Source organism: Pseudophryne corroboree, chromosome 2 (genome assembly GCF_028390025.1).
Source record: "Pseudophryne corroboree isolate aPseCor3 chromosome 2, aPseCor3.hap2, whole genome shotgun sequence".
Taxonomy (NCBI): Eukaryota; Metazoa; Chordata; class Amphibia; order Anura; family Myobatrachidae; genus Pseudophryne; species Pseudophryne corroboree.
Window position 1 is genome coordinate 68,717,894 of NC_086445.1, and position 19,699 is coordinate 68,737,592.

The following is a 19,699-nucleotide window of genomic DNA, read 5'->3' on the forward strand; positions in this document are numbered from 1 at the left end:
CGTATGTCCGTCCAACTCGGCACTCCCGGCAGGTATTCTTGCTCCAGGACTATCTCCTCATCTTCACGGAGGGCAATCAACTGGGAGCACGACTCCACCCGATCCTGCCAGTCACACTCATCGGCACTCCCGATGCCCGAGTCGTCCTCCATCTGCTCTTGGAGGGATTCGTCGGCGGACATCTCCCCCTAGTCTGAGTCCTCCTCCACCGATACCTTGACTATGGGATTGTTTTCCTCCTCAGCGTACTTAGTCCCTTCCGCTGGTATCTCTAATTCCTCAGCGTACTCCTTCGCTTCCGCTGGCATCTCTACTTCCTCAGCGTACTCCTTCACTTCCGCTGGCATCTCTAATTACTCAGCGTACTCCTCTTCCGCTGGCATCTCTAATTCCTCAGCGTACTCCTCTTCCGCTGGCATCTCTAGGTACCCAGTACACACCTGTTCCACACGTCCTGGACAGTTCCAACGCGGGGAGATTCCGGACGTCCCCGTCACTGGGTCTTCATGCTTTTCCTCGCAGCGTGGTCTCTTCACCTCCCAGTCGTCCACCTCCGCCTTATGCGGGAAAGGATTCTTCCTTACTGGGGTCGCTTACTTGGGACAGAGCTGGGCACGACCATCCGCAATCATCCGGTCTTCATTCCATGGACAATCGGGAAGCTCATGTCCCCTAGCCTTGCAGAGCGCACACACGGGCTCTACAGCCACCCGGTTCCGAAGTTGCTGACGAGACTCCGTCAGCTGCTTCACCGTGGCTTCATAGTCTGTCCTGTCCTCCGTCCATGGACACTCCAGGAGCCGATGTCGGGGATCTCCACAGCTTTCATACTGGAAATCAACCTCGTCTTGGCTCCACTCTTCATCCCAGGGACAACTGTTATGCTCATGCCCGTAGTCTCCGCAGAGCAAACACCAGGACTTTTTCTTCGCTTGGCCCTTCTGACATCTTCGGTCCGCTTCCCGGACCACCTTCTTTGGGGATGTCTCTCGCCAAGTACATTCGTCGGCAAAGTACCCCGTTTGCCGACATTTCTTGCAGGGCGTCACAGCGGCCGTCTTGCGCCCCTTCTCCCGGCGCTCTTCCTTTCCACGCTGGACCGACCGCTGCACCATCTTCAGGAGGTCTGCCCCAGGGAGGGTGGCGGTGCGGTGTGGAGCCTGCTGCCATGCAGGTGTAGTTTCGCTACTCACCAGGCACCGCACTCTCTCACCTTCAGGTACCGGAACCTTCAACGGACCTGGAAATCTTCAGTCGGATCCGGACATGGCAATTCCCTCTCGGAGCTGACGGACGAACGAGCTGAGGAGAAAATAGTCTACCTTAATGGGGGGTATCAACCCTTCTTCCACCGGAAAAGGGGATACCCCAGGGGTGACGGCGACCTTCACTGGTTGGGTGAAAGGTCATCACAGGCACAAAGCCTCAGCCACCCAGATTTCACACACTCGCACGCGTAGTGGGATGAAGGGGTTCTCACGACCGTGAGCAAACCCCTATTCCGGCGCTCGGGGACAGACAAAGGGACAAACGTACACAGATGCTACTCACCGTCAGTTCCGCACTGCGAACGTCTTCTCTTCTTACAGGTCCCTGTAAGGAGGCAAACAAACAAACAGCTGTGCAGGGCCGAACTCTAACCTAGTGTCACACCCCTATACTAACTACAACGGCAGAGCCCTCGAACTAGCACTGTGGGTGTGGTGCAACAAAGCTAAACACAGACTTAACAAACTTACACTTTGCCCTGCACGGTAACACACATATCCAATCACAATCACAGTGCAAGCAACTACCACTGTGCTGTCCCTTTAAGTACCTGAATCAGAACACCAGGTAATGGGGGCCGCACAGCTCACCCACTTCCCGTACACTGTCTTTCCAGGGGCTCAGGCCGAGCGGGCCTGCCTGCCTAAACACCTTGGGGTGGACTGGGCCTAGTGCCAAGTGCCACCTTTATCCACCTTTGGGGAGGGCCACTTATTAACTGGGCCTAATGCCCCCTATTTGCGCACAGGCCAGAGACCTGACATCCCCCACGGGCCTAGCGCCCGCCTAACTTGTCACCCGTTGGGTTACCTGGGCCTAGTGCCCAGGGTCACCTTATATCCCTAACTGCCGCCAACTAAACTAGGGCCTAATGCCTTCTAATGTCCCCCAGGCCTATTGCCTGATTTTGCCCCTCGGGCCTACTGCCCGCCTACTGCGCTGTTTAGGTGGCTTGGGCCTAACGCCCAAATTACCAAATCAAATGGTGACCCCCAAACTCTTATCTGCGCCACAGGCCTAGTGCCTGAACTGTGCCCCCGGGCCTAATGCCCGTCCCTGATGGTCTAGGGAGGAAAAGGGGAGGGGGTGAGAGTAGCCTCACTGAGGCCTCACCTGATCCGGGGGTCTCCGGCGCCCTCTTCTGCCACTGACCCGTCCTGGCCAGCAGCGTCGCCTCCGCTCCTCCGCGTCCAGCCGCCGCTGGACATCTTTCAGGAGCCCGACATCTTCTGGCCTCTTCAGTGGCCACCGGAGCTCTTCCTTCCGCGTCTGCCGTCCTCTTCTTCCGACGCGCTGCTTCTCCTGGTCCGGCTAGTCGCCGCTCTTCAGCGCGGCCTCCTTCGTCGGCTCCCGCCCGGCATCTTCTTCTGCGCTCTTCCGCGCGTTTCTTTTCTTCGGCTCCCACCCAGCGTCTGATGTCAGACGCCGGGGGCGGGGACTATGACGCGGCGAGCGCATATTGGCTCGCCGCGCCCCTCTATGATTGGCCGGCACCCCGCGAGCCGTGATTGGCTTGCGGACGGCGCCGGATTTCAAATCTCGCCGCTGTTGTAAGTCTGGTGCAGGGAAAAGTCTAATCCCTGCACCAGACACCCGCCGCCGTTGCTCACTGACAGGCGCTGGGGACAGACACACTGTCCCAGCGCTGTCAGACAGGTTGTCCCGCAGGGGACACAGATTCCATGCCTGCCGCAGCTGGAATGTGTCCTGTAGAAAAGGACACATCTCCACATGAGGACTGCATTATTCTGTTCTCCGGAATCCTTTTATTATGATCGTTTGACGGGTGGAGGATATTTGCGGATGAAACAATGAAGTGATACAACTTCCGGTATCCTCGTCATCTGGAACGCAAGCGGCTTCCGATTAAGCCGCACATGCGCAGTAGGATGCGGAAACCAATCTAGAGGTAATTCTCCACAGCTGTGTCCTCTTTTGGTGAGGGTTTAAATAGAGACATTTGTGTACAGTCCTGCATGCTTCTGATGAAGGACCCTAGCGGTCTGAAATGCGTTAAGCGGGACTAGACTTTTTTGGACTCCAGGTGACAAGCGGGCAGCCAAGGATTCTGACATAGGTGCTGAACTTCCGGACTTCATCTCCTTTTCCCTGTTTGTTCCATCTGGGAAAGTGACGGAAAACTGGTTTGCTGTTATGCCACTGTAACCCTGTCCCCGATTTATGGTTACTTGAGAATAGGTGGTCTCCTATGAGAATATATTAGTGCCTCCACCCAAGCTTTAAATACTTATATGGCTAGCTTGGGAAAGCCCTGGTGTACAATTAGTTAAGTATACTGGACCGAAGGTTTCACCCCCCGTTGTCAAACAATGGGGACTATTCTGTATATGAGATTTACCTGTATGCAAATGACCATATATCTATCGATATAACATTACCTGTTCTGTTTTCTTTTCTAGGTTGAATCACGCCACTGTGTACATATTCCTCCGGTAAGTATTCCACCATGAATATAATAATGAACTTTACTCAAAGGAAAGTAATTTATTTATATCTACTAATTATGCTAAATATATTAATATATATTTACTGTATACTGACTTTGGGTTACACTGAGCTAATGCATGCACTTTACAAAAAAAATATACCTTGGTAGTTCAGTGCACTGTCAAAGTCCCCTTGAAGTGACTTCCACAACTACAGTCTATGACAGTATTTATAACTCCTAGCGCCCTTTAGCTTAGGCAGTTGGGTGGTAAGAAGTCCCTTCTCCTGTCCCAACCATTCTGTGTCTGATAATAAGTCCGAGCACTGAATTCCGGTACAATGTTACTTTGTTTTCCCAAGGCTATAAGTCTCTGGAACTCATTTTGGAGGTCAGTAGCAAAGAGTCATAGGCAGGGTTGGCCTCTTTTCTGCAGTCATATAGTCATGAGTCCAAAGAGAGAGTCTCCACTTCCCTTTCCTTTCCCCGCCAACTATTACGTGTATGCGCACCTCTTGATAGCCAGAGTACGGGGGTCATAAAGGTTTATAAACAGTTTCTACAGATGTGGTGTAATGTACTTTTATCACTCTCCTGCCCGGTGGCTTTCTTAGCTATGCACCCAAATTTCTTATGCAGTACAGTGGCTTTTGGTGAATCAGCCCTCTCTACTCTGTTGTTGGAGAAGTGCCTTCCAGTGTCCTTTATGTGTTCGCTACACTGGACAGCCAAATGGGCGAGTGTTTCTGCCAACCGGAATTCCCTTTTAGTCAATATCTGGAGGCTGACAGTACTGGCTCTATATCTGAAAGATCCACTACAGCTGTCTATATTAGCATAGGGAAATTCCTCTGCTTTTTGGGCTAATATGAGGGTCTAGATCACTCACGAATTCTGCAGCTCAAAGGGATTAAACTAGGTGTCACTGTTATGGGGTGGCTCTATTTGCAAGTTCTCCCCCGGCTGGGCGGCCCCGGTATGCGGTTGCCCCAATCAGGCTATCTCATTTGTGGGGATGGGGCGGCGCTTCACCCCTGGCGCCTCCTTCCTCTGTTACCTCCTCTGCTCACTGCTCTTGTCCGCAGCGCTCCCCTGGCTCTCCGCTTTCCGGTCTCCGTCTCACGGTAAGGGGGTTGAGGGGTCCGCACTCCCGCTCTCACGGTCCTTTTCAGCCCCGCTGGATCTCCCTCTCTCACCCGGTCCGCTCCGTCCTTTCTTTAGCTAGGCGTATCTATTCCATCGGTGCTCTATCCTCAGAGCTCTCGTCGGGTAAGTCCGGTGTGTCCGGCTGCTCCTGGAGCTTCTCTCCCTCACGCTCAGCTTCCCCTCTCTCCTCCGGTTCCTCTCTTAGTGACGCACCTCTCATCCCCCAACGGTAGTTTTTGTCCTCGGGCCACCTCCAGAACTTTCTGTCCCTCACTCTCGTGCCCCCTCAGTTAGACAGGCTAGCTTTGCCCACCATTGTGTACAACCATTCAAACATATTTTTAATACATACATTTTTATACAAGTATTTACCATATATATATTTTATATCATTATCTATTATATACTCAGGGCTACATTCTCCCCCTGGTGATTATGGATTGACTCAAATCACAATCACCACATCCAAGTATAATCATTTCTATTAGTGCCCTTATTGAAATAGGAAGAAGGATGTTCTGAGAACTCTCCACCACTTGACAAAGAGGTAACTGAGTCAAAGTAAGGCCATGGCAGAATTCGGAGGGGTTTTACCAACAATGGTACCTCCGTGGGAGTTCCCAATCGATCGTAGGTAAGTACCTTAGGAGGTTTCCTAGACCGTTGTGGTCTTAGGGCCGGTATTAAATTTAGATCTAAATCAGTTCCCCTACTTTTTGTTTGATTACTTTCCACTTCGATATCATTATTTTTTTTATCCCATTCCATTCCTTCATCTCTCGCTCTCCTATCTATTTCCCCACTCCTGCAAAGGCTCCGAAGATCTCTCCACATCATCAAAGTTTTCCTGCACACTTCCTTCTCTTGAGCCTTGAGAGTCCCGATAATAGCATCCTTGATAGTACTCTTCCTCCTTCTCATTTCCCTCTTCTTTACTCGGGCTCAGCGGTGTGGTATTAAAGTTAGTGGGCTTAAATACGGGTGACTGGTTAGGTAGTACAGCCCCCTCATCTTCCCATCGCATATCTAGTGCAATAGGTAGTAAGTGCTGACGATGGTAAGTCACTGTAGGTCCATTTCCATCCTCGGGTACCAGCTGGTATACAGGAAAGTCCCCTAGCTGTTTTTCTATAATATAGGGAGTTGAGCGCCATCGGTTGGATAATTTCTTTCGCCTGTATGTTCCTAGTAATCTAATCAATACCCGGTCTCCTGTGAACAAACATTGTTCTTTCACATGTTTATCATAGCTTAGCTAATTTTTCTTTTCAAGATGGCTAGATGTTTTTCAAGCTAGTTGATAAGCCTCTCTTAACTGATGCCGCAATTGTTCCACATACTTAGTCTGAGAAATTGGACTGGGAAAATTAATCTGTGTCCCTAAACAGACATCTATTGGCAGCCTCGCCTCTCGTCCGAACATCAGAAAATATGGTGTATATCCGGTGGCATCACTCTGTGTACAATTATATGCATGAACTAAAGTTGACAGATGTTGTTTCCACCACCACTTTCTTGCAGAAGTTAAAGTTCCTAACATATTTAAGAGTGTGCGGTTGAACCGCTCAGGCTGTGGGTCGCCCTGCGGGTGGTACGGAGTCGTTCGCGATTTCTTTATTCCGCAGCAACGACATAACTCTCGTATGAGGCGACTCTCGAAATCTCATCCCTGATCAGAATGTAATCGAGCCGGCAGCCCATAATGTTGAAAGAATTTTTCCCACAGGGTTCGAGCAACAGTGATGGCCTTCTGATTTGTGGTAACATAAGCTTGAGCGTATCTTGTAAAGTGATCCGTAACTATAAGGATGTTCCCTTCCTGACCTACAGGTCCTTCCAATGATACGAAGTCAATACAAACTAGATCCAGAGGTCCTGAACTCTGTATATTGACCAAAGGGGCGGTCTTAACGGGTAAAGTTTTACGATGCACGCAATTTCCACAAGTCTTACAAAAATGTTAAATATCCTGGTTTATAAATGGCCAAAAGACACGTTCAGAAATCAAGCTTTGAGTTTTTTCATATCCAAAATGGCCATGATTGTCATGCAACTCCTTCATTACCAACAGTTTATATCTATTAGGTAATACTATCTGCCATTTTTCTCGCCCATCTTTCCTGAGGCTGCGACGGTAAACCACACCGCCATCTCTGATACTTAGCTTCTTCAACTGGTGTAACAGTACATGGGACTTAGCCGACATCAGTTTCCTATTCATATGGGATGGAACCTTTTCTAACAGTTGTATGATGGGCCAAATATCGGGATCATTTCTCTGTTCTTGAGCCAATTTATCTGTCGGAATGACTGTCAATCCATCCATATGAGACCGATTTAATTTTTGATACAGGGATGGTATAGCCTTCTCAGAAGCTCCCACCACGTGGACAGCAGCCACTTGGGAGTGTTTCATGATAACGATCTGATGGCATAGCCCTTGTACCGCAGCAGCGGGGACTTCAATCCATTAGTTTACGTCCCCGTGAATTTCCTGTTGGGGTATTCTGGAGAGGGCGTCCGCATCTTGGTTGGTTATTCCGGGTCTATATTTTATAGTAAAATTATAGTTGGTCAACGCCGCCAACCACCAATGACCGGTTGCATCCAGTTTGGCTGTGGACTGAATGTAAGTGAGCGGATTATTATCAGTCTGTATTAAGAATTCCACCCCATATAAATAATCATGGAATTTTTCGGTGACCGCCCACTTAAGGGCAAGGAACTCTAATTTATGGACTGGATACTTTTTTTCACTAGGAGACAATCCACGACTTACGTAAGCAATAGGTCTTAATTGATGTTCATGTAGCTGATACAGCACTCCCCCAAGTCCCTCAAAAGACGCATCAATATGAACCTCATATGGAAGTTCTGGATCAGCATAGGCCAGCACTGGGGAGTTAACTAGACTCTCTTTCAGTTGATTGAAGGCATCTTCACACTTTTGATCCCATCTTACTCCAAAAGACTCTTTGGGTTTTAAATAATCTTGATCTTGTTGCTTATTGATATGGGAGACCTGCTTTGTCGGGGGATAACCTCTAGTTAACTCCGTCAGAGGACGGGCTATTCTGGAGTATTGATGTATGAATTTCCTGTAATATCCACAAAACCCCAAAAAGGATTGTAGATCTCGGAGGTTTTGAGGTCGTGGCCAATTCATTACAGTTTCCACCTTAGCAGGATCAGTGGCCATCCCTTTTCGGCTGACAATATGCCCAAGATATTTCACTGACGATCGACATAGCTGACACTTTTCCATAGACAGCTTCAACCCTCGGGCTATCAGACGATCCAGTACTTTGATCAACCGCTGGTTGTGCTCCTCCAGAGTTCTCCCAAACACGATGATGTCGTCCAGGTAAACTAGCACTTCCCGGTAGCACATATCCCCAACGGTCTTTTCCATAGTTCTTTGGAATGTTGCTGGTGCACCCGTGATCCCTTGCGGCATCTTTTAGAATTCAAAGAACCCTATCGGACAGATGAACGCCGTTTTCGACCTATCAGCTGCACTCATGGGTATTTGGTAATACCCGCACCTTAGATCTAATACAGAGAACCATTGACTGCCTTGAAGGCAGTCCAATGCTTCATCTACCTTAGGTACCGTATATTGGTCAGGGATAGTGCGATTGTTAAAAGTGCGATAGTCGATACAAAGTCGGATTTCGCCATTTTTTTTCCGTGCGACTACTATGGGAGAAGCATATTGACTCTCTGAATCGGCGATCACGTTATTTTCAAGTAACCCCCGCAAATGCCTTCGAATGTCTTCAAAATCTGCTGGAGCCAAGCGCCTTGATCTTTCTCGGAAAGGCGTTTCATCCTTCAACTTAATATGATGTTCTACCCCGGTTGCTGTTCCTAGATCCCATTCGCTCATGGAGAATGCCGACTCCCTGTCACGTAATTGTTCCAACAGTTGTTGCTTGCTGGCCTCATCTATATCACTCCCGATAAAGCAATATTCTAAATTGAATTTGGATACATTCGTTTTTTCTACAAGAGGTAACTCTCCGCCTCCATCCCCGATCGACCCTTTTACATTATAACACTTACAATCCCGTCTGGAACTTTCAAGGGTTTCACTCTCCTGTTGTTCACACCATCGGATTCAATTTTGATACATATTGGTATTGGTACCTACAATGACGGGCAGTTTTCCATTATCCCCTGGAGAATCGGGACAGATTAAAGCTACCAGAGGGACGGTGTTATTGGTTATACCCAATCCAGGTTCATAAGTGATTTGCGTTACAATGTATCCTAGATAGGGATACCGTTGCTCACTCAATCCCCAGATAGTCAATCCACTAAGGGGTTGAATGGGGATATCCGAGAGATGCCGGTGGTACCATGATTCAAATACTATGGACACTTGTGATCCACTATCCATTAAAACTGTACATTCGTGCCCGTTGATCATAGCTTTTGTTATGGGAGCATGGCCCATTAAACTATCTGGGACAGTGTGAGACCACTGGGCACTCCCCATAGCTCTGACATGGATTATTGGGGAGTCTGTGAGGGGTTCACAGAGCTCCCGTTGGAGTTTCCCCCTGATGATGTCCGTCTCCGGTCTGTGGTATTACTTTCCCTTCTCTCCGACTCTGTCATGGGACATTCAAATGACCGATGTCCTATTTGCCCACAGCTATAACACTCATAAGCATTCCGGAAGTCTCTTCTTCTGTTAACACCCCTTCCTATTCCGGCCGGCCTATTGGGGCCGCTATGTTGACTCGCTTGAAGGGCAATAAGCTGTTCAATCTTCTTATTTTGCTCTTCTATCATTTTGAGTAATCTCTCATCCATAGGAGGGGTTTCCACTGTAGGTAGTACTACTTTAACCTTCTTTATAGATTTTTCTCTGTTCTCAATCTGAACCTCTTCCAATTTGACCTCTTTGACCAGTTGGTTCAGTGTAGGTGGCCGGTCTATAGTCAGTGTACAGCGTATCTTCTGAGCTACCGGGTGATTTGTAAGAGCTCCTTTAATTACCTGCCGTAACCTTCTTTCATCCACAATATCCTTGGAGAAGCCTCCTTTATCTACAATCTTATATATCAACCGATCTAATCGATAGATATAATTTGTCAAAGTCTCTACATGATCCTGATAAGTATTATTCAACCTAGCCATCAAATCTCCTACATCCTCCAAAGTTCCAAACAAAAAATCCAAAGCCTCTATATATTCTCTCAATGTCGCTTGCGGATTGCTCCTTTGAGTAGCTTGTATAACTCCCATGGCAGGTCCCCGAAGACTTTCCACTACTCTCTGCTTTCTAATATGGTCTGGGCATTGCCACTCCTCCGAGTGCTGGATTGCAGTTTCCCTCCACGTATCATAACTTTCCTCCCCTGCCGGTATGGGGATGATTCCGGAGAATATCCTCAATCTACGATATCCCCCTTCAAAATGCCACCTTTCAAGGTGACTAACCACTTTATTCACTACTGATTCCACTTGAGGCTCGATACCAGCCCTCTGTTTCGCAGCCGGATCTGAAGAGTCCGATGAGTTAATCTTAGTGGGCTGTGACTGCGGGAATGGTGATTCGGCAGGGGGTTCACCGGATCCCGTGGCGTTCCTCAAGGTAGTTTCCCTACCATCCGATATCTGCCCTTCAGGACATAATATCTGTATCTTCCTTCCCGTTCCGTGTTCCAAAATGATCATACTAGGGAGTAGTGTTCTATCCAATGGATCGCCATTTTGTATCAGCCTGGCAAAGACGTCTCCATACTGTCCTTTCCAGGTGTCCACAATACAAGGCTGATTCACTCCATATAACTTAGTCACAGCTAGTAAAACACATTCTTCTGTAACTGAGGACAGATTCCCAACTAAACCGAAGCTGTATCGAGTATCCACCCCTTTCTATTGACACCAACGGGTGATGTCCTTGTCGGTGATAATCTCCATCGCTACACTACTTTAGGTCGGTAAACAGGAGACGAAAGTATGTTGGAATCTCAGCAGTGCCTCCAAAATGTAACCCTGTCCCCGATTTATGGTTACTAGAGAAGAGGTGGTCTCCTATGAGAATATATTAGTGCCTCCACCCAAGCTTTAAATACTTACATGGCTAGCTTGGGAAAGCCCTGGTGTACAATTAGTTAAGTATACTGGACCGAAGGTTTCACCCCATTGTCAAACAATGGGGTCTATTCTGTATATGAGATTTACCTGTATGCAAATGACCATATATCTATCGATATAACATTACCTGTTCTGTTTTCTTTTCTAGGTTGAATCACGCCACTGTGTACATATTCCTCCGGTAAGTATTCCACCATGAATATAATAATGAACTTTATTCAAAGGAAAGTGATTTATTTATATCTACTAATTATGCTAAATATATTAATATATATTTACTGTATACTGACTTTGGGTTACACTGAGCTAATGCATGCACTTTACAAAAAAAATATACCTTGGTACCATGAAAAATTGAGTGAGCTCAGGAATTGTTACCGTAAACACCCGGATAGTGTACTTACACCTAGTTGCATTATATATTTGCAAATATATCGTGGTGTAGTTCAGTGCACTGTCAAAGTCCCCTTGAAGTGACTTCCACAACTACAGTCTATGACAGTATTTATAACTCCTAGCGCCCTTTAGCTTAGGCAGTTGGGTGGTAAGAAGTCCCTTCTCCTGTCCCAACCGTTCTGTGTCTGATAATAAGTCCGAGCGCTGAATTCCGGTACAATGTTACTTTGTTTTCCCAAGGTTATAAGTCTCTGGAACTCATTTTGGAGGTCAGTAGCAAAGAGTCATAGGCAGGGTTGGCCTCTTTTCTGCAGTCATATAGTCATGAGTCCAAAGAGAGAGTCTCCACTTCCCTTTCCTTTTCCCGCCAACTATTACGTGTATGCGCACCTCTTGATAGCCAGAGTACGGGGGTCATAAAGGTTTATAAACAGTTTCTACAGATGTGGTGTAATGTACTTGCATCACTCTCCTGCCCGGTGGCTTTCTTAGCTATGCACCCAAATTTCTTATGCGGTACAGTGGCTTTTGGTGAATCAGCCCTCTCTACTCTGTTGTTGGAGAAGTGCCTTCCAGTGTCCTTTATGTGTTCGCTACACTGGACAGCCAAATGGGCGAGTGTTTCTGCCAACCGGAATTCCCTTTTATCAATATCTGGAGGCTGACAGTACTGGCTCTATATCTGAAAGATCCACTACAGCTGTCTATATTAGCATAGGGAAATTCCTCTGCTTTCTGGGCTAATATGAGGGTCTAGATCACTCACGATTTCTGCAGCTCAAAGGGATTAAACTAGGTGTCACTGTTATGAGGTGGCTCTTTTTGCAAGTTCTCCCCCGGCTGGGCGGCCCCGGTATGCGGTTGCCCCAATCAGGCTATCTCATTTGTGGGGATGGGGCGGCGCTTCACCCCTGGCGCCTCCTTCCTCTGTTACCTCCTCTGCTCAACGCTCTTGTCCGCAGCGCTCCCCCGGCTCTCCGCTTTCCGGTCTCCGTCTCACGGTAAGGGGGTTGAGGGGTCCGCACTCCCGCTCTCACGGTCCTTTTCAGCCACGCCGGATCTCCCTCTCTCACCGCTCCGTCCTTTCTTTAGGTAGGCGTAACTATTCCATCGGTGCTCTATCCTCAGAGCTCTCGTCGGGTAAGTCCGGTGTGTCCGGCTGCTCCTGGAGCTTCTCTCCCTCACGCTCAGCTTCCCCTCTCTCCTCCGGTTCCTCTCTTAGTGACGCACCTCTCATCCCCCAACGGTAGTTTTTGTCCTCGGGCCACCTCCAGAACTTTCTGTCCCTTACTCTCGTGCCCCCTCAGTTAGACAGGCCAGCTTTGCCCACCATTGTGTACAACCATTCAAACATATTTTTAATACATACATTTTTATACAAGTATTTACCATATATATATTTTATATCATTATCTATTATATACTCAGGGCTACACCACTAATAGAGTAATACATACTACTGGGGGTAATTCCAAGTTGATCGCAGCAGGAAATTTTTTAGCAGTTGGGCAAAACCATGTGCACTGCAGGGGAGGCAGATATAACATGTGCAGAGAGAGTTAGATTTGGGTGTGGTGTGTTCAATCTGCAATCTAAATTGCAGTGTAAAAATAAAGCAGCCAGTATTTACCCTGCACAGAAACAATATAACCCACCCAAATCTAACTCTTTCTGCACATGTTATATCTGCCTCCCCTGCAGTGCACATGGTTTTGCCCAGTTGCTATCAAAAATCCTGCTGCGATCAACTTGGACTTACCCCCCATTGGGGTAATTCCAAGTTGATGTGTGTAGTGCAGGCAGGTGGCAGTGTAATACGTGTGTAGTGCAGGCAGGTGGCAGTATAATACGTGTGTAATGCAGGCAGGTGGCAGTGTAATATGTGTGTAGTGCAGGCAGGTGGCAGTGTAATATGTGTGTAGTGCAGGCAGGTGGCAGTGTAATACGTGTGTAGTGCAGGCAGGTGGCAGTGTAATATGTGTGTAGTGCAGGCAGGTGGCAGTGTAATACGTGTGTAGTGCAGGCAGGTGGCAGTGTAATACGTGTGTAGTGCAGGCAGGTGGCAGTATAATACGTGTGTAGTGCAGGCAGGTGGCAGTGTAATACGTGTGTAGTGCAGGCACGTGGCAGTATAAATGGGAAAGGATAAATAAATATTATCACAAGGGAGCGCTATATGTTTTTCAATGGTTCAAATAACAATTTATTATGTAAAATATTTTAAAAGAATATCTAAAATAGATCAATATAATAAAAAATGCAAATTACACCAATAATAATCACTTGCACATAAAAGGATCTCTGTTACCAGAGTTCTTTAGTGTAGAGTCCACAGACAATATGTGTATAGGAGCTCCAATATAGGATGTTTAAGCACACTGCAGGTGCTATTTGTAACTCCAATAAGAGACTGTTAAATGGATAGTCAGAAATGAGCCGGGTATCGTCTTTTTGGACAGACAAGCCGATGTGACTTGATACGGCTCACACAGTGTAGAACACCCCACAGAGATACCACTCCCCACGCTGAAACCGAACTCTCACCAGTGCCGTTAATTTTCTTTAGCACAGCCGGCTGTATTGCATGTATTGGGTGGTGTCGGGTAGATGCAGCGGTACGTCTGTGTCCACAGGGAGGGGGAACGCAGCTCCGGGTGGCAGCCGATGAATAAAACCAAAAACAGCCTCAGGTCTGTGGATCCTTGTGGGTACTCCGGATCACGTAGGTGCAGTGATAAAGTCCCTTGGGTGGCAGTATAATATGTGTGTAGTGCAGGCAGGTGGCAGAGTAATACGTGTGTAGCGCAGGCAGGTGGCAGTGTAATACGTGTGTAGCGCAGGCAGGTGGCAGTGTAATACGTGTGTGATGCAGGCAGGTGATAGTGTAATTAGAGATGTGCACCGGAAATTTTTCGGGTTTTGTGTTTTGGTTTTGGGTTCGGTTCCGTGGCCGTGTTTTGGGTTCGAACGCGTTTTGGCAAAACCTCACCGAATTTTTTTTGTCGGATTCGGGTGTGTTTTGGATTCGGGTGTTTTTTTCAAAAAACCCTAAAAAACAGCTTAAATCATAGAATTTGGGGGTCATTTTGATCCCAAAGTTTTATTAACCTCAATAACCATAATTTCCACTCATTTTCAGTCTATTCTGAACACCTCACACCTCACAATATTATTTTTAGTCCTAAAATTTGCACCGAGGTCGCTGGATGACTAAGCTCAGCGACCCAAGTGGCCGACACAAACACCTGGCCCATCTAGGAGTGGCACTGCAGTGTCACGCAGGATGGCCCTTCCAAAAAACACTCCCCAAACAGCACATGACGCAAAGAAAAAAAGAGGCGCAATGAGGTAGCTGTGTGACTAAGCTCAGCGACCCAAGTGGCCGACACAAACACCTGGCCCATCTAGGAGTGGCACTGCAGTGTCATGCAGGATGGCCCTTCCAAAAAACACTCCCCAAACAGCACATGACGCAAAGAAAAAAAGAGGCGCAATGAGGTAGCTGTGTGAGTAAGCTAAGCGACCCTAGTGGCCGACACAAACACCTGGCCCATCTAGGAGTGGCACTGCAGTGTCAGGCCGGATGGCCCTTCCAAAAAATACTCCCCAAACAGCACATGATGCAAAGAAGAAAAAAAAGAGGCGCAATGAGGTAGCTGTGTGACTAAGATAAGTGACCCTAGTGGCCGACACAAACACCTGCCCCATCTAGGAGTGGCACTGCAGTGTCACGCAGGATGGCCCTTCCAAAAAATACTCCCCAAACAGCACATGACGCAAAGAAGAAAAAAAAGAGGCGCAATGAGGTAGCTGTGTGACTAAGATAAGCGACCCTAGTGGCCGACACAAACACCTGGCCCATCTAGGAGTGGCACTGCAGTGTCACGCAGGATGGCCCTTCCAAAAAACACTCCCCAAACAGCACATGACGCAAAGAAAAATGAAAGAAAAAAGAGGTGCAAGATGGAATTGTCCTTTGGCCCTCCCACCCACCCTTATGTTGTATAAACAGGACATGCACACTTTAACCAACCCATCATTTCAGTGACAGGGTCTGCCACACGACTGTGACTGAAATGACGGGTTGGTTTGGACCCCCACCAAAAAAGAAGCAATTAATCTCTCCTTGCACAAACTGGCTCTACAGAGGCAAGATGTCCACCTCATCATCATCCTCCGATTCATCACCGTGTACATCCCCCTCCTCACAGATTATCAATTCGTCCCCACTGGAATCCACCATCACAGCTCCCTGTGTACTTTGTGGAGGCAATTGCTGCTGGTGAATGTCTCCATGGAGGAATTGATTATAATTCATTTTAATGAACATCATCTTCTCCACATTTTCTGGAAGTAACCTCGTACGCCGATTGCTGACAAGGTGAGCGGCGGCACTAAACACTCTTTCGGAGTACACACTTGTGGGAGGGCAACTTAGGTAGAATAAAGCCAGTTTGTGCAAGGGCCTCCAAATTGCCTCTTTTTCCTGCCAGTATACGTACGGACTGTCTGACGTGCCTACTTGGATGCGGTCACTCATATAATCCTCCACCATTCTTTCAATGGTGAGAGAATCATATGCAGTGACAGTAGACGACATGTCCATAATCGTTGGCAGGTCCTTCAGTCCGGACCAGATGTCAGCATCAGCAGTCGCTCCAGACTGCCCTGCATCACCGCCAGCGGGTGGGCTCGGAATTCTGAGCCTTTTCCTCGCACCCCCAGTTGCGGGAGAATGTGAAGGAGGAGATGTTGACAGGTCGCGTTCCGCTTGACATGACAATTTTCTCACCAGCAGTTCTTTGAACCCCTGCAGACTTGTGTCTGCCGGAAAGAGAGATACAACGTAGGTTTTAAATCTAGGATCGAGCACGGTGGCCAAAATGTAGTGCTCTGATTTCAACAGATTGACCACCCGTGAATCCTTGTTAAGCGAATTAAGGGCTCCATCCACAAGTCCCACATGCCTAGCGGAATCGCTCAGTGTTAGCTCCTCCTTCAATGTCTCCAGCTTCTTCTGCAAAAGCCTGATGAGGGGAATGACCTGACGCAGGCTGGCAGTGTCTGAACTGACTTCACGTGTGGCAAGTTCAAAAGGTTGCAGAACCTTGCACAACGTTGAAATCATTCTCCACTGTGCTTGAGACAGGTGCATTCCACCTCCTATATCGTGGTCAGTTGTATAGGCTTGAATGGCCTTTTGCTGTTCCTCCAACCTCTGAAGCATATAGAGGGTTGAATTCCACCTCGTTACCACTTCTTGCTTCAGATGATGGCAGGGCAGGTTCAGGCGTTTTTGGTGTTGCTCCAGTCTTCTGTACGTGGTGCCTGTACGCCGAAAGTGTCCCGCAATTCTTCTGGCCACCGACAGCATCTCTTGCACGCCCCTCTCGTTTTTTAAATAATTCTGCACCACCAAATTCAAGGTATGTGCAAAACATGGGACGTGCTGGAATTTGCCCAGATTTAATGCACACACAATATTGCTGGCGTTGTCCGATGCCACAAATCCACAGGAGAGTCCAATTGGGGTAAGCCATTCTGCGATGATCTTCCTCAGTTGCCGTAAGAGGTTTTCAGCTGTGGAAAGCGGTGATACAAAGCGTAGCCTGCCTAGGAAAGAGTTGGCGTTTGCGAGATGCTGCTACTGGTGCCGCCGCTGCTGTTCTTGCGGTGGGAGTCAATACATCTACCCAGTGGGCTGTCACAGTCATATAGTCCTGAGTCTGCCCTGCTCCACTTGTCCACATGTCCGTGGTTAAGTGGACATTGGGTACAACTGCATTTTTTAGGACACTGGTGAGTCTTTTTCTGAGGTCTGTGTACATTTTCGGTATCGCCTGCCTAGAGAAATGGAACCTAGATGGTATTTGGTACCGGGGACACAGTACCTCAAACAAGTCTATAGTTGGCTCTGCAGTAATGATGGATACCGGAACCACGCTTCTCACCGCCCAGGATGCCAAGGCCTCAGTTATCCGCTTTGCAGCAGGATGACTGCTGTGATATTTCATCTTCCTCGCAAAGGACTGTTGGACAGTCAATTGCTTGGTGGAAGTAGTAAAAGTGGTCTTACGACTTCCCCTCTGGGATGACCATCGACTCCCAGCAGCAACAACAGCAGCACCAGCAGCAGTAGGCGTTACACTCAAGGATGCATCGGAGGAATCCCAGGCAGGAGAGGACTCGTCAGAATTGCCAGTGACATGGCCTGCAGGACTATTGGCATTCCTGTGGAAGGAGGAAATTGACACTGAGGGAGTTGGTGGGGTGGTTTGCGTGAGCTTGGTTACAAGAGGAAGGGATTTACTGGTCAGTGGACTGCTTCCGCTGTCGCCCAAAGTTTTTGAACTTGTCACTGACTTATGATGAATGCGCTGCAGGTGACGTATAAGGGAGCATGTTCCGAGGTGGTTAACCTCCTTACCCCTACTTATAACAGCTTGACAAAGGCAACACACGGCTTGACACCTGTTGTCCGCATTTCTGTTGAAATACTTCCACACCGAAGAGCTGATTTTTTTGGTATTTTCACCAGGCATGTCAATGGCCATATTCCTCCCACGGACAACAGGTGTCTCCCCGGGTGCCTGACTTAAACAAACCACCTCACCATCAGAATCCTCCTTGTCAATTTCCTCCCCAGCGCCAGCAACACCCATATCCTCCTCATCCTGGTGTACTTCAACACTGACATCTTCAATCTGACTATCAGGAACTGGACTGCGGGTGCTCCTTCCAGCAGTTGCAGGGGGCGTGCAAATGGTGGAAGGCGCATGCTCTTCACGTCCAGTGTTGGGAAGGTCAGGCATCGCAACCGACACAATTGGACTCTCCTTGTGGATTTGGGATTTCGAAGAACGCACAGTTCTTTGCGGTGCTTTTGCCAGCTTAAGTCTTTTCATTTTTCTAGCGAGAGGCTGAGTGCTTCCATCCTCATGTGAAGCTGAACCACTAGCCATGAACATAGGCCAGGGCCTCAGCCGTTCCTTGCCACTCCGTGTGGTAAATGGCATATTGGCAAGTTTACGCTTCTCCTCCGACGATTTTATTTTAGATTTTTGAGTCCTTTTTTTACTGATATTTTGTGTTTTGGATTTTACATGCTCTGTACTATGACATTGGGCATCGGCCTTGGCAGACGACGTTGATGGAATTTCATCGTCTCGGCCATGACTAGTGGCAGCAGCTTCAGCACGAGGTGGAAGTGGATCTTGATCTTTCCCTATTTTTGGAACCTCAACATTTTTGTTCTCCATATTTTAATAGGCACAACTAAAAGGCACCTCAGGTAAACAATGGAGATGGATGGATACTAGTATACTTATGGATGACGAGTGACTGACGACACAGAGGTAGCTACAGCCGCGGACTACCGTACTGCGTCTGCTAGTATAGAGATGATAATGATATAAAAAATATATATATATCACTACTGCAGGTATATATAATATAATGACGGACCTGCTGGACACTGTCAGCAGACTCCTAAACTACTAGTATGAAGAAGATAGAAAAAAAAAACCCACCACAGGTAGGTATACAATTATGGACGAGCACTGACGACACAGAGGTAGCTACAGCCGTGGACTACCGTACTGCGTCTGCTAGTATAGAGATGATAATGATATAAAATATATATATATATCACTACTGCAGGTATATATAATATAATGACGGACCTGCTGGACACTGTCAGCAGACTCCTAAACTACTAGTATGAAGAAGATAGAAAAAAAAAACCCACCACAGGTAGGTATACAATTATGGACGAGCACTGACGACACAGAGGTAGCTACAGCCGTGGACTACCGTACTGTGTCTGCTAGTATAGAGATGATAATGATATAAAATATATATATATATCACTACTGCAGGTATATATAATATAATGACGGACCTGCTGGACACTGTCAGCAGACTCCTAAACTACTAGTATGAAGAAGATAGAAAAAAAAACCCACCACAGGTAGGTATACAATTATGGACGAGCACTGACGACACAGAGGTAGCTACAGCCGTGGACTACCGTACTGCGTCTGCTAGTATAGAGATGATAATGATATAAAAAATATATATATATCACTACTGCAGGTATATATAATATAATGACGGACCTGCTGGACACTGTCAGCAGACTCCTAAACTACTAGTATGAAGAAGATAGAAAAAAAACCCCCACCACAGGTAGGTATACAATTATGGACGAGCACTGACGACACAGAGGTAGCTACAGCCATGGACTACCGTACTGCGTCTGCTAGTATAGAGATGATAATGATATAAAAAATATATATATATCACTACTGCAGGTATATATAATATAATGAC

At 47.5% G+C, this 19,699-nt stretch overlaps 1 protein-coding gene across 4 annotated transcripts in view; it reads left to right on the plus strand.

The window, feature by feature from the left end:
- The window catches only part of LOC134999232 (cyclic nucleotide-binding domain-containing protein 2-like), a 713,550-nt gene that overhangs the window by 250,042 nt on the left and 443,809 nt on the right, over positions 1–19,699 (plus strand). For all 4 annotated transcript variants that reach the window (XM_063951415.1, XM_063951414.1, XM_063951412.1 and 1 more), the window contains 2 exons: positions 3,690–3,722; positions 11,121–11,153. In XM_063951415.1, coding sequence (XP_063807485.1) covers positions 3,690–3,722; positions 11,121–11,153 — 66 coding nt within the window. The remainder of the gene's footprint in view (positions 1–3,689; positions 3,723–11,120; positions 11,154–19,699) is intronic.